Source organism: Petromyzon marinus, chromosome 29 (genome assembly GCF_048934315.1).
Source record: "Petromyzon marinus isolate PM22_M1 ecotype Great Lakes invasive population chromosome 29, UKy_Petmar_22M1.pri1.0, whole genome shotgun sequence".
NCBI lineage: Eukaryota > Metazoa > Chordata > Hyperoartia > Petromyzontiformes > Petromyzontidae > Petromyzon > Petromyzon marinus.
In genome coordinates this window covers 5845805-5866849 of record NC_133695.1, presented here as the reverse complement: position 1 = coordinate 5866849, position 21045 = coordinate 5845805, and the positions used below count along the sequence as shown (strand labels likewise).

At 45.1% G+C, this 21045-nt stretch overlaps 1 protein-coding gene across 9 annotated transcripts in view; it reads left to right on the top strand.

Annotated features, from left to right (window-relative positions):
• The first annotated feature begins 9466 nt into the window (after nucleotides 1–9466).
• Nucleotides 9467–21045, top strand: part of KLHDC3 (kelch domain containing 3) — a 50001-nt gene continuing 38422 nt past the window's right edge. For 4 of the 9 annotated variants that reach the window (XR_012945626.1, XR_012945625.1, XM_032962864.2 and 1 more), the window contains exons 1-5: nucleotides 9467–9867; nucleotides 12282–12534; nucleotides 17467–17545; nucleotides 20005–20166; nucleotides 20628–20743. Coding sequence is in view for 7 of the 9 variants with exons in the window: in XM_032962864.2 (XP_032818755.1) it covers nucleotides 12460–12534; nucleotides 17467–17545; nucleotides 20005–20166; nucleotides 20628–20743 (432 nt within the window). In the remaining 2 variants the exon portion in view is untranslated. Of the gene's footprint in view, nucleotides 9868–10220; nucleotides 10322–12281; nucleotides 12535–17466; nucleotides 17546–20004; nucleotides 20167–20627; nucleotides 20744–21045 lie in introns of those variants that run through there. The other 5 variants (XM_032962869.2, XM_032962867.2, XM_032962865.2 and 2 more) reach the window with 5 other exon arrangements.

Sequence of the window (21045 nt, the reverse complement as noted above, 5' to 3'; positions counted from 1 at the left end):
GCGTGCACGACGGAACGTCACTGTAAAGACGATGGATTGTACCGGGGGAGGACTTGTGAATGAATAAAGAACTTACGAATGAATGGAGGACTGTAACACGTAGGCTTTCGCGACCAATATGATCATATAATCGATGTTTTTGGGTTAGGTCGCGTAAACGATACATTTATATTCAACGACGCATTCATATTTACGTGATCTAACCCAAAGGCGTCTATTTTGGAGAATGGGGGACTTCTGAATGAATGGAGGACTTCATGGTGATCGTGTCTGCAGGGGACGCCGCCCCAAAGCTGCCGATGCACTCGCGCCGAGGTTTTGGGGGAATTGTCACGTGCGTTAGCGAAGTGCCAACGCGAAATTAGTTAGAGTACGGTCAAATATAACCGTGTTAGAGGGGGAAAAAAACGTGCTTTCCTATATACGTTGAGATGCAGCTGAAGTTTTCGATATTTTGTATGTCTACTCTGGTGATAATGAATTACTACGATTTAGTGCATTTGGTATTCGCGCAATGATTTGAACGCGGGGTGTGATCGCCACGGAGGAGAGACGCCGGCTGTGTTTCGCAGACTCAGGCCGGCAGTAGTCTCGGCGCAGTGGGGGCCGACGTTGCCGCGTGTAATCTCAAACTGAGTATTTTGCGGTGTAATTTTTTTTGTCCGCGCATTTTTGTTGTTGTTGTTGCAATTTTGGACTTTGACTGCGGGCGCGCAAACGGCCCGCGCTTTTCGAAGTGACGTCGAGGGATAATTGCAAAAGCCCACTGTGCAACGGACGGCGCGTAGTACTACCACTGTATTTTGCGGTTAATACCACAGCATGAACCAGGGTGGCCTGCCGAGTTCGAACCGCGAATCTTCTGCTCCGGGCGGAGGCAAAGCTACCTGCTGGGCAGCGTTGCAGTTCCATAATGTCACCTCGCCGTGCCGGTAGCGGGGATGGTTTTCGACCATACTTCGCCACGCCCGCCGGCCGGCCAATTTGCTCGTTCACACATCGCTCGCCACCGATGTTCATTTACCCCTCTGTCCGGAGTTTAAACTCCTGGGCTCATGAGCGCCGTAGCGCGGTGCGGTAACCGCTGCGCCACAGCTCCACCCCGGGTGCCATCCGAAGCGCAGGGCATTGTATATACGTGGTGCGCTCACCGAAACACCGTTGCTTAGCTCATTTTGCTGTGAAATTGTAATCGCGCGTCGTTAGGTGGAATTAATCGGCACTTTTCACTCCCCCACCTACCCCCACCGCCACACCCTCGATTAAAATAATTGACAGCCGCACTTTGTAATCAACATCGTCACATTTATAACCAAATCTTTGATGTTGTTTTCGGGTCCTACCGCGTGTTGTTCGGCACGATGTCCTCACGTGCCGGACACTGCGCCGAGCCAGCACGTGATCACCTCGGTACAAACCCAGAAACCCCGGACAGAGAGAACGAGAGAGAGAGAGGAGCGAGCTATACGGCACAGCCGCGAAAGTCCTCCGCAAGGATGTTCACATATCGTGTTATGAACGTTCACCGATATGTGCTTGTGTTAAAAAAATAAATAAAAAGGAACAAAATAGAAACTCTGCGCCTGTTTGAAAGTCACGTCACACGAAAGACGCCCACTTGTGTATGACACGGAAGCCGATGTTTGAGAAAGTGTCAAACAAGTTTCAAGTTCTGAGCTTTCAGGTTCATCTTGTTTTGCACCAGGTGAGAACTCAAGGGACCATGAGCATTAGCCCCACGTGTGCAAGAGTGACCGGGGGCATTCGTCTGCCAGTAGGGCGTGATGATTGTTGCTGCTGCTGTTCCTGTGCGTGTGCGATCCTAAATGATAAATTTTTCTAATTTGCCAAAATCCGGACCCTGACGCTGACACACGAGGACTTACTCTTGAGATTGACGTCACTGGATCTTTAATTAGGATCAGAATATATGTATTTATACTGGGAGGAATCCGATGAGCTACAAAGCTCGTTTTCACACATGTCCAGTATGGGCGGGTCAGAAAGTTTCAACAATAAACAATGCAAAAACACGATCGGAATGCAAACTATCGGAAGGGTAAACAAATAACTTAAAAACATGCGAATAAAACTTATTTTTTAATCTTACCAGGTAAAGCCCACTCAACTATTAGCTTATTTCTCAGAAGCGACCCGGCTACAAATGATAGCTGAACAATGTGGATTATCACGTGGTAATGTATAGCAGCAACATTATCTAAATGCATGTTTCTAAATGTCTGCTGTGAGCATTATTACGGGTATTACACACGACGCAATAATAACCAGGGCGGCCGCTAGATTCCAACCGCGAATATCTGCAACAGCACGTGGCGAACTCGATAAACCACGAGGCAACCGTCACCGCCTAATATAATGAAATCAACTGGAGCCCTCTTGTCACTCCACTGCTGGATGAAGGCATCCCCACTGCGCGGTGGTCCACGGTGGGTTTTTTTTACCGTAAGCCACTAACGTTGACCTATCATTTGTGGCCAGGTCGCTTCTGAAAAAAATAACTACATAGCCCAGTGGGCCTCGATTGGCTTTCCAACCACGTCAGCAGGGTCAACCTCCTCCTCTTCTTCTGTACACCAAGGGGTAGAACCGGTCCGGGACTGGGCCAGGAATGGACCACGACCGGTCCAGGATTGACGATGAATGCTTACGCACGTGGGCAGAAACTGGAGCGCCCGGAGGAAACCCAAAGCCTACGTGGGGGCAACATTAGTATCCCAGACAGAAGGGACAGATGGATATTAGTCTTTACACTTTGCTGGACCACCTTCTCCCGGTGGGCCACGATATGACACCTCCTGAACGTCTAAACGGGGAATGATCGTCCAACCCCTCTCCAACACGGTGCTGGATTACAGACCACGTGCCTCGCTAGCCGCCACTCGGCTACATTTACCGCAGTTCAAATAGCCGGCTCATTTAAAATTAATGCGCGGTGCCGCTAGAGGGCTCTTAAAGCAAAGTCTTCGGACGAATGATGAGCCAACAGGTTCGCCCCACGCGTGAAATCATTTTCCGCAACTGCTTCATCAAATCACTCATCTATGAATTCCAGATGATTCAAATTGCCACTCTACTCCCCTCCACGCACTCTCCTACGTCTCCCCTCTCATCTCACTCTACTCCCTTCCACGAACTCTCCTACGTCTCTCCTCTCATCTCACTCTACTCCCCTCCACGCACTCTCCTACCTCTCCCCTCTCATCTCACTCTACTCCCCTCCACCCACTCTCCTACCTCTCCCCTCTTATCTCACTCTACTCCCCTCCACGCACTCTCCTACCTCTCCCCTCTCATCTCACTCTACTCCCCTCCATGCACTCTCCTACCTCTCCCCTCTCATCTCACTCCACTCCCCTCCACGAACTCTCCTACGTCTCTCCTCTCATCTCACTCTACTCCCCTCCACGCACTCTCCTACCTCTCATCTCTCATCTCACTCTACTCCCCTCCACCCACTCTCCTACCTCTCCCCTCTCATCTCACTCTACTCCATATTCTGTTTTTTTTTCCAATTGTCAGATATCTAAAACAAACGGTTTATCGACCCTGTTATTTGATACCCTTTGTATTTCTCGTAATTATTCTGACTTCGCAGCCTTCTTTATTCGGCTCTAACATTTACTGAGGTCAATGCCCCATCGGACGTTACCATGGCCACGTCGCCAGCTGATTTAAAGATAATATATTTTCTGAAGCTTGTATTGCAGAAATCAAACGCAGACATATACCAACGATGTAAACATCAACCGCTTAGTCCTCCTCCTCTTTTCCGAACATAGATGGACTCGTCCATCTGAACAAACTGCCAAATCGCTCTCCGTGGTGCTAACGTTAAAAATAACCGCCACTTTTTTCAAATTTTCTTGCTGTGGTTTTCACACCTGATGATGATTGCTTGTGTTGCAGTCGAAACGTTGTGAGAATTTTATTGTTTTATATTTTGTATTATTTTATTGTTTCCCTTCTACGTGACTTTACCGAAAGAACCAAGAATATGAATCCCTGCAGTCACGAAAGCTTTAAATCAAAATTTAGGGTAGTGACGATTAAAGTGAGACAGCGCCCCCATATGGGCACTACGAAAAAAGTATTTAATTGAATAACACTTTTATTTAAAATGTCTCATCTCATGCAATTCCTGCCGAGCAGAATTACGTTTTGCGATGCCGCTAAGACCTTTGAGTCCAGGGCAAGGGAACACACCGGAGGCTGCTTGTGCTAATGTAATCAAGGATATGCCGGGCCCTGCCATGTGAATGTGGAATTTTCACAAATACTGTATTTAGACATATGTGGGTACGTACTCCCACCCCTTCCAAGACGCCTGGCCAGTGTGGAAGAGTAGGCCAAAACACCGACGAGATAGTGGCTCTCTAGAGCTCCTTCTAGTAGAGGCTTTTCCATCAGCATTGGTGTGAGCAGGAAATTGCAGGACTGCACCCTTACCTCCTGAACCTTTAAGTAATACACATTAATCCCTTTGTCAATCCACTGCTGGACGAAGGCCTCCCCACGCCGCGTCAGCCGTTGGGGTTGTGTGACCAGATTTCACCATCACCATTCGCCACTGATGTTAGCCATGGCTGGGAATCGAACTCAGGTCACCAGGAGTGCCCAGTGCACGAGCCACTGCACCACCCTTTCTAAATCTGCACAAATGTAATTAAATGCAATTAAAATGCATTACTTGTGGAATGCCGGACAACCCACATTTGTTACACGGAAAATCCCCTGCAGCCAGCTACCCAGCTAGTTTGGGTGGCAACGGCCCGCAGCCACGAACAATGGAGTTATTATTCTTGGTTCTTTCGGTAAAGTCACGTAGAAGGGAAACAAAAAAAACAAAAATATGAATCCCTGCAGTCACGAAAGCTTTAAATCAAAATGGAGTTATTGTTTATGGAGGAGAGGAGCCCAGCCAGCAGCCAGCCAGGAAACTGATATGATTAAATAATAGTACTTGAGTATGATGTAATTATTTTAATTTCATGACAGTATTTGCATACCTGTCAACCCCTTATCAGTGCCCTACCTTATTACAGATCCATTCAGACCTCATTGATCACTCCGTGCCCCTAATAAATCTGGACGTTCATCCTACAAAGTCCCATTACAAGGGGGAAACACAAACAAATAGACAATGTTTTTGTTTGTGTGCCCGTATTGAAACGGCTGTACGCCGTATGGACCTAAAAACTAAATTTCCCTGGACAATAATACGGGGTGAACCGTACGGGTAGACACGATATGAAGATGATGATGCACCTCCCCTGATTTCAAATGTTCTATCTCGTTAACACACACAATAAAACAACCAACACTTTATTTTCATGTCACCTGCCCGCCAACTCTATACCTGTCAACCCCTTATCAGTGCCCTACCTTATTACAGACCCATTCAGACCTTATTGGTCACCTCGTGCACCTTTTAAATCTCAACGTTCTTCCTACAAAGTCCCATCACAAGGGAGAAACACAAATAGACAAATACCACCACTACACTCACCACTAGTACACACAGTTTATTTTTTTTTCAGTTTCAGTTTATTTATTTTGGTATAGCTCTGTGAGTCATTCGGCTCTTGAATCGGGTGCAACCACAACAAACCAAAAAAACAAAAATACGAACAAGAAAACATCTTAAAGTGACTATGTGACTGTGCAAACAGAAGATCCATGAAAAAAAAACAGAAAAATATTCCTGAAAAAAGCACCGTACACCAACTCTGTGTGCAAAAAATCCCAGTGGGATGCAAGTCAAACAACAACAACAACCACAAGAAAACTTAGATTAAGGCCATCAGTCTAACTCCGTAATAGAACAAAACAAACATGTCCAAACCAAAAAACTTTTCGAAATCACCGATAAATAAAGCCATAATTGCAACGTAACAGTGATCATTGGGACTGTGACCGAATTTTTACAATAAAAGATAAATAACATGTAACACCAAATCCTAGAGCCATAGCTGGCTGTATGAGTTACTCCACAACAACAGAAGCATCAGTCGGAGTATCAAATGTTTCAATGCACCTTTAAGATCAGCACGCTAAATCAAAATACAGATAATACTTTGCAGCATCATCCGGAGCAAATTTTTTATTTTATTTTACGCCAATGAATAGCAGTGGCAGCTAGGGGTGTACAACTCGTCTAGAGCAGTTTTGAGAGAAGATCTCATTGGTAGCGATTCAAGTTGCAGTTTATTGGCAATAGCATTCCAGACCCTGGGAGCATCAATAGCAAAGGCCCTTCCTCCAGTTTTTGTACGGCAATAGGGAATGTGAAGCTGGTAAATGAGCGAAGACCTGAGGTCAAATTTGTTCTTTGAAACAGAGAGGAGATCCAGCAGGTAGTCTGCGGATTTTTTTGTAAGTACATCGTGAATAAATAAGATCTGGTGCACAAGCCGTCGAACATTAAGAGATGTTGAGTTTGACCCAATGTAGAGATCACAGTGGTGAGTCCTATATGGGCAGTTCAATGTAAATCTTAAGGCAGAGTGATAGATGGAATCAAGCTTCTTCAGTACAGTACTTGGGGCTGATTTATACACGATGTCACAGTAGTCAAGTAGAGGCAGTATGGTAGCTTCTATCAATTCCAAACGGAAAATTGGGGGGAAGCAGTGCTTGTGTCGATACAGAAAACCAATTTTAATTTTTGTCTTTTTACCAATATAATCAATGTGATCTTCAAAATTCAGTTTTGAATCCAGGATGACCCCAAGATACTTCTTTTTTTTTACAATTATTTTGGTATAGCCCTGTGAGCCATTCGGCTCTTGAATCGGGTGCAACCGCAACAAACAAAAAACAAAAACACGAACAAGAAAAACATCTTAAAGTGACTATGTGACTTTGTGCAAACAGAAAATCCAGGGAAAAAAAAACATCAAAATATTCCTGAAATAGCACCGTACACCAACGCTGTGTCGTAGCCCTCCACCACCCGACACAGACAATCAGTAAAAAAGTGACACGTTGAAAGCCCAAATAGTTCACTACTTTAGCCCACCGGTGTGTGTTGAAGAGTGGATCAACAACATTTACTATTTGAGTAGCGTGACGTTTCGCTGGAAATTACATCCAGCATCTTCGGGCGATTTGCCAGAATCGTGAAGACATTCACTTGCTCCCAGTCTTAAATAGTGCAGCAGGATGACCATTCGAGATCAGAGGTGGAGGTGATGTAATAGATAAATAATCAGCCACTCAGCATGTGACGCACCTGTAAGGAATTGATCTTGACTTGCTCTATTTGATAATTATTTAAGGAATGTAATTGTGGAAAAACAACTTCCTGCTTTAGTCCTGGTGAGAAGCAAGCACCTTGGTTTTGGAGGTATTCAGGACTAGTTTACACTCAGTTTCAGTGTTTTTTTCAGTTTCGTTTATTAGGTATAGCCCTATTCATATTCTTAGCTCTTTCGGTAAAGTCACGTTGAAGGGAAACAATAAAATAATAAAATATATGTTAAAAACAATAAAAATTCTCACGACGTTTCGACCATAACACAAACGGTCATCATCAGGTGTGAAAACCAACGGCAAGAAACATTTGAAAGAAGTGGCGGTTGGCATTTATATATTTTAAACGGTGTTTGTATTTATTAAAAAAAAACGTTAGCACCACGGGCAGCGGTTTGGCAGTTTGTTTAGAAGGACGAGTCCATCTATGTTCTGAAAAGAGGGGGGAGACAAAAAATTAATGTATGCTGTCTGAAAGCCACCGTAAGCGTGAACAATCAATTAGGACCTGAAATGGTTTATAAAATCCTCCCAATGATTGCTAAGCCAGAATCCATCTTCTCGGTTGAAATTGTCTCTGTGCTTGTATATGTGGATAGCCTCATGAACGAATCTCTCATGGTAGCCAGATGGCTTACAAAGAACCTCTGTCTTGGAGAAGTCAATGTCATGTGAGCTTACTGAATGATAACAATGATCTGCCACGGCCGAGGTGTTGGTCCTACCGTGTTTAAGGTCTGCTTTGTGTTCACGAATGCGGTCCGAGACATGGCGTTTGGTTTCTCCAATGTAACTACTACCACAGAGGCAACTTAGTTTGTAGACACCAGGGTACTGTATGTCCGGAATCACATCTTTTACAGACGGAACCAGATCACGGATTTTATGTAATGTGTTGAAACGGACCTGGATCTTGTATTTATTCAAGATTTTGGAGATCTTTTTTGTGATCCCCGCAATGTAGGGTAAAGTGATGGTTTTGAAAGGCTCCTCAAGAGGGTCCTTCTTCATGGTTTGAGTGATAGCTTTGTGGATTGTAAAGTCGGAGTAACAATTAGCCTTAAGAGCATGGTGTACGTGCTTGAGTTCACTATGTGTTCCTGGTCGGATATGCAATGGGCTCTATGGTACAGAGTCTTGATGAGAGAATTCTTTTGTGATGGGTGGTGGTGGGAATCCGGTTTCAGATAAGCATCCGTATGGGTAGCTTTCCTGTAGACAGAGTGGCTCATTGAACCATCAGGTCTCTTTTTAATTAGGACATCCAAAAAAGGTAGCTTGCCATCTTTTTCGACTTCCATGGTAAATCTGATGGCTGGGTGTATGGAATTGATGTGGTCGAAGAATTGGTCTAGAGCAGGCCGGCCATGTGGCCAGATGACAAAAGTGTCATCCACGTACCGATTCCATAAGGTCGGGCGTAGAGTGGCAGTCTGGATGGCGTCAGTCTCAAATTTATCCATGAAAATGTTAGCTATAACTGGAGAAAGGGGGGAGCCCATTGGCGTGCCCTCAGTTTGTTTGTAGAAAGTTCCATTCCAAGTGAAGTATGTATTGGTTAAACAGTGTCTCACCAGGGGAGGGTACCTCAGTGTTTAGTCCTTGATGAACCAAGCCTTCAATGATTGCGATGGTGTCAGGTACAGGAACTTTGGTGAATAAGGAAACTACATCAAAACTGACAAGCAGGTCGTCTGGGGACAGGGAAATACCCTTGATTGTCGATAGCAGGTGAGTAGAATTTTGTACCGCAGAGGTGTTTTTTTCCAGTGAAAGGACGCAGGATTTCAGGTATAGCCCTGTGAGCCATTCGGCTCTTGAATCGGGTGCAACTGCAACAAACAAAAACATGAACAAGAAACCACTACACGCCTGTCAACCCCTTATCAGTGCTGGCTACCTTACTACAGACCAAAGAATACGGGCTTAATAAAACCGTACGGGTTAACAGCTCAGTGACTTTGTGTTCTCTTCTTGTCAGGCATCGCCGCGGACAACCAAAAGTTGTGCGCGCGTGTTTTTTTGTTTGTTAACGGACCCTTTTTAATTTCATAGCGCGGATTAAACCAACGGCGAGGTCAAAGACGCGCGCCTATTGGCCGTCGTGTCTCCCCCCCCCCCCACTCACCAACCCCACACGCACCTTCGACCAATGGACGAGCGCGGACGTCGCGCCCGTGCCGCTTATCCGCGCTTTGAAATCTGAAAGCGGCGCCCGCCGGCGTTGGTCCTTCAAAGAGACGCCCGCGACTCGGGCCACGCGTAGCTGGGGGGCAGTGTCTCGGCGTTCTTTTTTCATATTTTTTGTCGTAAAATAGTTCTTAAAACATTTTCTAAAGCAATATTAAAATTACATTTGGTACAAAGTTACGAACAATTGTTATTGTCACGGCGTTTCTTTATTTTTTTTAAAAAAAAAATTTTACCACCAAATTAAGACATCCGTCGTAGCTGAAACCTTCCAACTTTTGAGTAGTTTTAAATACATAAATATTAACACAAATAAAACGTCGTTCGTGTCGCCCTCACAAGCTCAAGACGACCGCCGCCGGTGGTTTACTGCTCCCGCCGGGGTTTGGTAAGGAATAAAACAAGGTAGGACTGCATTTGGTTGACGGTTTACACAAATGTTTGAAGTCGCCCTGTTCTCTGTATCGCTTCACCGCTTGGCCGGCGGGCGTGGTGCCGTCATCCAGCAGCGGACCGACACCGGCGACCGTGCTTTAATAATCTTTAAAGAAAAAAAGAAAGTTGTTGCAATTCGCTTTAGCCCCGCTTGAGTTTGTTTGTTTGTGTGGTACACGAGGGGAGGTGGAATTCGTACAGCGCATACGCGCGGGGGGGGGGTACTCCACCACCCCTATCGGAGAACGCGCGTGGATTGGCCGCAAGCGCACCACGTGACCTGGCCAACGTTAGCACGCGATTGGCCGGGTGAGATGGGGTAGGGGGGATGCTTTCCAATGCGGTCTATGAAATGTAAACGAGCGTTGCTTATTTCGCTTGTTCATAGGAAGTGTCAACACTAAACTGTTTTATTTTAACTAAGGTAAGGCCCCACCGAGCTACGTACTTATTTTTTTTTGCACAAGCAAACTCCGCCTTTCACGAGTTGGTCGCTCAACGAGGTGGCTTATGCGGAAATTTCTAGCGGACAAATACTCTATTCTAAGACGCGTTGTCTGCGTGTGTCGTTGTAATCCCACGCGGATGTTAACACAATGTCCAATGCTGTCAAAGTGCAATTTTTATGTCCTTCGTGGCGCGTCTTGTAATCCGGTGTGCGTCGTAATGGCGCGAGAGACCCGGGTTTTGTACGAGTTTACGGGGCACCCGGCACACGCTTTATTTAAGGGGGGTGTGTGTGTGTGAGACGTGTGCCTGTTGCATTGCCGGCAGTCTGTTAGACAAATGCGCCTACAAGACGCCCGCGATGTTCCGTGGATCAGTTAAAGCGCTTGAAGTTATTTGTCTCGCGTTAAAGTCCCCTTCATTTGCGCGAATTGCTCTGTGTAAAGTTACTCGGGCTCTGGAAGATTCGAATTGGGGGTGGGGCGATGATAAATTACAGGGTTTGTAGACAATTCTAAAATTGTTGGTTCGTTATTCTATATTAGTCCCAGGTTACGCAAATAATTCTGAATAAAGCATCTTATGTCCTAACTAACGAGAGTTATATTTTAGAAGTGTATTAATGTGGTGTTCGGACACCGATATCTAAATGATGCGTTGTAATAAGGTGTGTAATTCAGTCCGATGATAATGATCATATCGCCCATTAACATTCTAAAGCGGTTGCATCCACTTAATCCCACTAAGAACAACAGGCATATGACATGCCCATATTTAATACCAGCTTAATAGTTCGCCACTTGGGTATCGCAGAAGTTCTCGTATCGAGTTGCCTTGTTCTATTAATGGTGTTGTGGTGATGTTCCCTTGTCCCTGGCCAAAGCGGGATTGCGGTATTCAAAGTTCAACGTCTCTTGTTGTTGCTGCTCCTGTGAACCAGCGTAGTGAATTCCACATTCCCGTGACAGAAACCCGCCGAAGGACAATGCCCGCGCTACCTGTCGTCCTCGACGATCGCAACATCCATCGACCCGAGTTCGATTCCCGGCCACGATCAGTCCGCAGCTGGATGAAGGGCCTCCGTCCTAAATCGGCTGTCACCTCTCACGGCCCTGCCATAGAAATTATCCGCCAGGCACCTGCGCACGAGCAAGTCTTAATCGCTGCCATTTCCACGGCGACGGTACTTTAAAACGCGTAATGGCAGTGGCATTACACGCCAAGATGTGTACATTTTACTGCATTGTGCAGTGGGTCCAGTCAGTTGTTGGCCAAGTGAACGACTGTAAAAAAAACAAGGGACAGATATGTGAAGGAGACGCATTGTATGCTTATTTGTTCTGTTGTTGGCCAGATGTTAACTATCTCGTCTGGTATGCAGGAGAGGTCGTGGGTTCGATCCCGACACTGACGCCTTTATATTTCGGTGTTTCAAGAGCCGCAATGCACGTGAATAAGAGGTGGTGGTGGCCCTTAATAAATAATCTCATGAAGCAGTCTTTAAAAAGCCGCGTGTGGCTCCAGAGCAACAGGTTGCCAAACCCTGTCGTATATCATCAAAATAAATGTGATGGCCGAGTGATGTTTTAACCAGTCCAACCCAACCTCGCCCGTTCAACCCAAACTGACTCGCGTGGTGAAGTATGGTCAAACAACCCCCATGACTTAGTGTGGGGAGAGGAGGAGGCGGCTTTCATTCGCAGGCAAAGCAGTATAGCAAAACCCATTGTTGTCCTGTACTTCTATGCTGTCATGTGTGCTCTCCCCGCCTTTTGCTGGCCAACATCGACTAGTGCAATGAAGTTTGATCAGATAACTCCCACGACGTGCGTGGCATGGGAAGGCTCTCATCCAGCAGTGGATTACGAAAAAAATAGCCGTACAAGATTAGTATTATTCAACGCTTCTCGTCGAACTGTCGTTGGTGTGTGAGAAAGCAGCGCTCGCTTCCATGGGCAAGGCGGTGCACGCTGGACGGACGAGATGATGGCGTGAGAAGGGGGTGGGCGGAGAGAAAGGAGGCGAGGGATATACCAAAGCACAACTGGAGTTCACGTTTTTACCCGGTGGCCACTGGAGGGTGGGGGAGGCGTGGGTGCGACACAGGAAGCAGCCATGCTTCGTTGGACAACGCACCTGGAGGGGGGCCCCCGCAGGGTCAACCACGCCGCCGTCGCCGTGGGGCACAAGGTAGCGCGCCCCGCTGACTTGTGTCAGGGGCCATGAGCCTGAATATACAGCCTGCTGCTTGATTTCACATGGCCCCGCGATTTTGTTTCACTCCGCCCCGCTACTTCGTTTTATACCGCCCGTGGCGGCTTCGTTTGTATGCATGTTTGTGTGTATGTATGTAGAACTTCTTTCACACCGTACATAGCCAAGCCTGCTAATCGGAGGCGCAGGGTAAGGACAACAAACTAGACACAAATCAGTTTTATACCGCCCCGCTGGTTCGCTTCATGCGGCAAGCGGCTTGTCATACGGCAAGCGGCTTCTTGTCACACGGCAAGCGGCTTCTTGTCATATGGCAAGCGGCTTCTTGTCATATGGCTCGTGTGACGCCATGAGGCCGACTACTTCGAATGACCAAAATGCAGTTTGCAATGAGGAGACGTTGGTTGGGCCGTGTGGTTGTTATTTTTTTTTTTATAAACATATGTCTTTGTCAACTTCTTCATCATCACACACCCCTCTTTGAGGTTGACCATCAACTCATTAACAGGTGGAAACGGTGTTTTTTAAATTTCGATTTAAAGCTTTCGTGACTGCAAGGATTCATCTTCTTTGGTTCTTTCGGTAAAGTCACGTAGAATGAGAATAAAATAATAAAATAAAACAATAAAATTCCCACGACGTTTCGGCCACAACACAAGTGGCCTTCAGGTGAAAGGAACAAACCTGTCGGGACAACAGAGCTACTATGAACGCTGCTAAGATTCGCAGCGTCTTTTAAGCTGGTTGAGAGAAGTGAGGCACCTTGACAAAGGGGCTTACATATCAAACAGGAGAATTTAGCATTGAAACAGTTGAGGGATTAGCTTGTGACTGGTCACAGAAATAGCTATGTTAAAGTCAAAGCCTACACATCCACAAAGGCACTTCGTACAAGGACGGCAAAGGGGCTGCAACAAGTCAACTATCATACAGTAAACCGATGTGAAAAAAACCTAAGTCTAAATTACATCAATATAATAAATGTACTCAATATATTCTTCACAAAGCAGAGCTATTAACAGCAACTGGGTATACACTACACTATATATTGAATACCATATAGTAAACAGATAAAAAAACTAAAATATAATCTACCTCAATGTTATCAATAAACTCTATATATTCTCCAATCAGCTGAGCTACCAACAATAAGTCGTTATATATCACGATGCTATATGGCGAAAAAATGGGTGGATTCTTACCCTCCACATCAGCACCACGGACCGCTACGAGCCCCGTTCAGACGGACGAGTCCATCCATGGTCGGAACAGAGGAGGGAGGAGAGAAACAGCTGCGAGGCGCTGTTATAATCATGTTTTAAACCATACCATTAACCGTGGTGTTAGAAGTATTAAGAGTCAATGCCAGCGAAAGAGCTGCGGTCTGAAGGTCACCATAAAATAATTAATTAAGAACCGAAATGGTTTAAATCATCTTTCTAATGGTTACTAAGCCAGAATCCATTTTCTCGGTTGCAATTGTCTCTTTGCTTGTATATGTGGATAGCCTCATGAACGAATCTCTCATGGTAGCCGGTTGGCTTGCAAAGAACCTCCCGTCTTGGAGAAGTCAATGTCATGTGAGCCCACTGAATTATAACAGTGATCTGCCACGGCGGAGGAGTTTGTTCTACCGTGTTTCAAGTCTGCTTTATGTTCGCGGATGTGGTCCGAGATATGTCGTTTGGTTTCTCCAATGTAGCTACTACCACAGAGGCACTTTAGTTGTAAATGCCCGGGTACTGTATGTCTGGAACAGCATCTTTTACAGATGGAACCAGATCACGGATTTTATGTACTGTGTTGAATCGGACCTGAATCTTGTGTTTATTCAGGATTTTGGAGATCTTTTTAGTGACCCCTGCAATGTAGGGTAAGGTGATGGTTTTGAGTGGCTCCACAAGAGGATCCTTCTTCATGACTGGAGTGATGGCTTTGCGGATTGTGTAGTCGGAGTAACCATTAGCCCTGAGAGCCTGGTGTACGTGTTTGAGTTCACAGGTAATGTGTTCCTGGTCGGAAATGCATTGGGCTCTATGGTATAGAGTCTTGATGAGGGAGTTCTTCTGGGATGGATGGTGGTGGGAATCCGGTTTCAAGTAAGCATCTGTATGGGTAGCTTTCCTGTAGACAGAGTGGCTCATTGAGCCATCAGGTCTCCTTTTAATTAAGACATCCAAAAAGGGTAGCTTGCCATCTTTTTCCACCTCCATGGTAAATCTGATGGCTGGGTGTATAGAATTGATGTGGTCCCGGAATACACCCAGCCATCAGATTTACCATGGAGGTGGAAAAAGATGGCAAGCTACCCTTTTTGGCTGTCTTAATTAAAAGGAGACCTGATGGCCACTTGTGTTGTGGCCGAAACGTCGTGAGAATTTTATTGTTTTATTTTATTATTTTATTCTCATTCTACGTGACTTTACCGAAAGAACTAAAGAAGGTGTTTTATTTTATGGAAAAACCGGACCTGGGCAGAACATTAAGTTATTTTTGTCTTGGCACATGTCTTCTGTGTATTTAATTTTTTGACTGGGTGTGGCTGTGGTTAGATCTCACTGTCAGTATCGGATTGTGTAGTCGGAGTAACCATTAGCCCTGAGAGCCTGGTGTACGTGTTTGAGTTCACAGGTAAAGTGTTCCTGGTCGGAAATGCATTGGGCTCTATGGTATAGAGTCTTGATGAGGGAGTTCTTCTGGGATGGATAGTGGTCGGAATCCGGTTTCAAGTAAGCATCTGTATGGGTAGCTTTCCTGTAGACAGAGTGGCTCATTGAGCCATCAGGTCTCCTTTTAATTAAGACATCCAAAAAGGGTAGCTTGCCATCTTTTTCCACCTCCATGGTAAATCTGATGGCTGGGTGTATGGAATTGATGTGGTCCCAGGTGTTTTTTAATTTTATGGAAAAACCGGACCTGGGCTGAACATTAAGTTATTTTTGTCTTGGCACATGTCTTCTGTGTATTTTATTTTTTGACTGGATGTGGCTGTTGTTAGATCTCACTGTCAGTATCTGAAGGTTGCGAGTTTGAATCCTGCTTGGGGGTTGACACGTTCCCTAATCCTCTCCAAAGTCAATAAAATAGACCCCACCACCCCATTGTGAGACATCAGCAGTGGTTGTACTATGAATAGACTCGCCCTGCCATGGGAATGTGGACATTCCACCAATGACTCGTGGCTTTAAACAGGTGATGAATCACCCCCTTACCCCCTCTGCATGCGTTGATATGGGAAACCACTCTGACTTAAACGTTGCATAATTTAATACAAACCCATGTCCTTTGACCATTTAAGATAGGGGTATTAATCTATTGTCCATTTTTCTATTGTTTACGGAATCTGTTATAATTCCAAAAGTCATGGGAATTTATACTCGAATCCAGTACAACTTTAGTAAAGATCTAAACAATTGTCACACGGTATTTGAAAACTTTTCTGCCCCATGTCATACCACCGCTGGATGAATGCCTCATCATGCCGTGTCACACTTGGGACTTGTTTGACCATACTTCACCGTGCTGGTCAGTGCAGCTCGGTGAAGGTTGGTAAACGAATAATCGTTTTTTTTTTTTTACTTTACATGCGGGCATGGTAAAGAGAAAACGAAATTAACAGAGCTAATCTGAGAACAGCGCCTGGGTGCCCTGTTAGCCTGCCTGACGATGCTGGGGCTCGCACGTATATTCTCAACATAAATAGATGTGACCCTCACGGCGGGGTGAGGGGGCCTGCCTGTGACCACAACACAATTCGTCCGTGGGGGGTGTTCGTTTTCTCCAAATGAGACTGGTTCAACTTTGTTTAGTTCATTCACATAATTTACCTTGTATAATTTTCCAGACCGTAGATGTAACCCGCACTTTTTTTGGTAAGAGTTTTAATGTTTGCATCAATTGATGTGATTTATACAACAGTGGTTGTCTTATTCATATATTTGCCCATCCCCAACCATAGAAATGTGCAATTTTCAACATTGGCTCAGGGCTGTACACAAGTGATGGATGCCAGCGCACGTATGCTTGAGTAGGAAACAACTTTGGAACTTTTTTGCATCGATTTCCTTCGTAGCAAAGAAAGGCTCGAGTTAGATTCATGACTTTGGCACCTGTCTGTGTGGAGTTTGTATGTTCTGCATGGGTTCCCTCTGGGTTCTCCCGTGTCCTTGCCATAGCTAGATGAAATGCACACAGCGTATATAAACATTCCAGTGCTCAAAACATTACCTGCAAATAACTGAGGATTACAAGAAGCAACATCACGCCCTGCAAACAATGAAATCTTTGCAGGACCCTTCTGAAAAAAATTATCTTTTGATATTCGGTGAGGCATTCCTGGAAAACAAGCGTAACAACAATAATTTAACAATCCATGTAAATACATGCTGGGTTTGTATTACATGTATTAGGGAGTAACAGATCCCCTAACGTCTATAAGAGTTTACAGGTACTTAACAGCGTATTTTCAATTGTAGAGACTTCTCCAGTATATATATACGGTGGTTAAACAGGTATAAACGATTTCAAAACTACAGGATGCTAACTGTGGTGAGGAACTCGTTAAGATGTTTCATCAAAAGCCAACCACTTTCACCTGCCGATGGTACAATCCTACTCTTTTTAAATGGACCCGTACCATTTCGCGGTGTGGATACACACTGCAGCAGGGGGGATTTGAGTTAAGATCTCTCCCAGAAACTGGTCAGTGGCTTTTGTTGGGAGATCTGATATGACAAATCACACTGCGTTTAGCGCCACGTAGTCTTCGAAACATGCACGATGGTGTTTACGTCGGTAATGTTTCACCCCCTGGAGCCGAATTCCGTAAAACACTCTTTCCCGTAAAGTGAGATGCCAAGCCTTGTGCCGAGACATCCGGTGGTGTGCGATTGATAATTTTTTTGGCAGGTTTACTCATTTGGCGGATACTGCTCCGGTGAAGATTACGAGACTCTGCGGCAGATCGACGTGCACATCTTTAACCTGGGTGAGTCTCGAGCGATGTGAAAGTGCCGTGTAAAGTTTGTGTCGCTCGGAATAGAAGCTGACTTAATCGGCGTCGTATTATGAGGTTTACCACTGTTAGAATACATTTCACATGCCTCGTGCGTGTAAGCAGGCTTCTTTTGTAGTATGTATGTCTATGTATGTTGAACTGTTTTCACGCCGTACATAACCAACCGTGCTTATTGGAGGTGCGTGTTAAATAATGTTTGTCAAGTAAGGACAATGAATTAAGCCGGGTTTAATTGTTGTGTGTGTTTTTTAGATTATGGTGTAGATTATTGTTGTTGGTTGTGCTTGTGCACCAATGCCAAATGGAGCATCACTAAATCATGTTTCCTATGATAAGTGTCTGTTTGTAAATGAATAACTGGTTGAGTTTAAGGATTGTTATTTTATGAAGATATTCTCGTTTGCGAGATTGTCCAGCGTGCGAAGTGGGATATACACGTAGCAAACTTCGTAAGGACACTTATTATCTTATTATTTACAAGCATGTTAAAATCTACAACTTAAAACCCCGCGCAGTTCTACAGTGGCCAAAATACGCATACCACACCTAGTCTCACGTCAACTCTTTAACACATCCAATATTTAAATTGTAAATGATAAAAAAACACCATGTGAGTTGTATATCGTTTCATGGTTATAAATTTACCAATGTCGTTTGAAAACTAAAGTGCGTTGTCAGCATTGTTAAAATAGCCTTGACGGGTCCGGATGGTTGCGTGTTTGCGAATGCCTTGTTTGTAACACTGCACAGCAATAAGTCTTCAACTATTCACCCAGATAGAAACAAACTCGGCATGCTCGTGAACAACACTGGCCTTCGAAGAAAAATAAATCTATTTAATTCGTGATGTTTCTGGCATTGGCCCTTTGTTCATTGCCCAAACCGTCGGCAATCATATAATAATTTTATCTGTTAAGGCCACAACGTATTGTGCGAGCGGGTGAAGGTTCCTTCTATATCGGGCATGTAACAAGGCGTTGATGAATAATTTAACATGGATTAATACGCTCACGATACATACATTGAATTGCGTTTGTGGGAATCTATTATGATTAATGCAAACGTTTATGGAAATAATAATGAAACAACTAGTCTATTGGAGCAAACAACTGTACAGACGCTATAAAAAACTTAAAATAATATAAATGACTAAAAACAAATAAATTCCAGCTATTTTCAATTCGCCAATGGGATTAGGACTTCCCACTCCATGCAAGTCATCATTTTTTTGTATGTTACCATACTTCACCACGCTGGTCAGTGTGAGTTGATGAATAGGTGTCGGAGGGCAATGCCAGCTTTCATATGACTTGCCACCAATTTTAGCCGTGGCTAGGAATTGAACTCGGGCTGCCTGGTTCACAGCGCGGTGCCGATAATCACCGTACCACTGCTACGGCGGGCACCGCAGTGGTGAGACGTTGACTACCCCGCCTGGTATACAACAGGTCATGTTATTATATTCTTGGTTCTTTCGGTAAAGTCACGTTGAAGGGAAACAATAAAATAATAAAATATATATAAAACAATAAAATTCTCACGACGTTTCCCTTCAACGTGACTTTACCGAAAGAACCAAGAAGCTTTTGTGACTGCAGTCACGAAAGCTTTAAATCAAAACAGGTCATGGGTTCAATCCCGACCCTGAAGCCTGCTATATATTTGGAGTTTGCGTGTCTCCTCGTCGTGGTCGTGTGGATTTTTCTCTGGCTCCTCCGGTTTTTCCCTCCGCATTTAGAATCAACTTGCATTTAGAGTATTTGGCTGCTATAAATTTCCACATGATAAGCCCCTTCGTTGAGCTATAAGTTGCAGCCAGGTTAAGTTCATTGTGTGCCCATGAGTGGGGAGATGACACGAAACCAAAGTGTATTGTCAAGTGTTTAAATTCATCTTGACATGATGTTATTTAAAATATAAAGTATATATGTGGATTATCAGGTTATTTGTGCTCGCCCCTTCATTGCATCAAATCATAAGGGGGTGGAGGGGGTGTGGGTGGTTTGTGAATCGTCACACGCCTCTTTTGTGGTTAGTTGCACGGGTTGTTGAGTCGAAGGAGATGGACACCCATTGCGTGCCCACTCGTTCACCTCGCACATCCACGCATTGATGGAGCAGCGGATGAAGCGTGGGTTGTCATTCATGAAATATATATGTGGGTTATCAAGTATTTCAGGACACCCCCTCGGTTCATAACATTGCAAGGACATAGTGAATATTCCACATTGCTGCGGCCAAGTCCAAATAATCCCAAAAAAAGTAATCTCAATGTTGAATTCCCTGCACTGATTCAACAGATTAATTACACCGTAAGAGGTGGGCTGGCGGGGGGCAAGTGGGTGGGCACGGATGGTCACTTGCCGAACTCGTACATTCGAAGCACGGGTCGTTGGTTGATTGCTCACATTCACACGTGCATCATGCAGTGTCGATGCGGTGGAGCAAGCTGCCACCGGTGATCGGCCCTAAGCAGATGCCGTACATGCGCTACGGCCACACGGCCGTGCTCGTGGAAGACGCCATCTACGTCTGGGGCGGACGCAACGACACAGATGGTGCCTGCAACGTGCTGTACTCCTTCGACATCTGTGAGTGCTGCAGTGGATAGATCCTGGCTGGTGAAGATGATGCTGATCGTTCTGCCAGAGTGCTCGATTTAACCACTCTTTATTATCATCATAATCGTAAAAAAAAAAATCCCTCCCTTTGTCTCGAATTTCCTAAGTCCATAAAACCTTTCTTGATGCGTGAAACGTGTTAACTCTTTATCTGTTTACTACTCTGATGCTTTTTTGTTGATGGCCGGTTGACGTCCTGGGCCTCTGGGCCTATACCCAGCAACTGTGTTTGCAAAAGTACCTATTTATATCGCACCTCTCATGCACGACATCTCAAGGCGCCAAAGCAAAAGCCGTTCTTGAGCTCCATTATTAACTCGTGCGATGGGAGCGATTGCAATACAAAAAAAATTACGTGACGTTCAAAAGCGACGTTCGATGCGCGGACGTGCTTGTGCGTGCGTGCCACGTTTTTCCCCGTTAACCCGCAGACACCCACCGGTGGGTGCGCCCACACGTGTCCGGCCCGGTGCCCGGCGCCAGGGACGGTCACTCCGCGGCGGCTCTGCGCAAGTGCATGTACATCTTCGGCGGGTACGAGCAGCTGGTAAGCCGCCACAGCGTTCGCCCGCGTCCGTGTGTCGCCTCGTTTCGTCCAGACGACGACGATGGAGATTGACGTTGAGCACAAAACCATTGATGATGATGAGCACACGTAAAACATGATCACGTGTTTTTTTGATTAGGTCATGCAAATGTGCCGAAAAACTAAAGACCTTTTTTTCATTTGCTAGGTAAGGCCCACTGAGCTATATAGCTCTTTTTCGGAGGCGACCTGGCTACGTAGGATATCTCAACGAAGTGGCCTTATCATGTGGACATTTGCAGCAGCCAAATAACCGAAACACA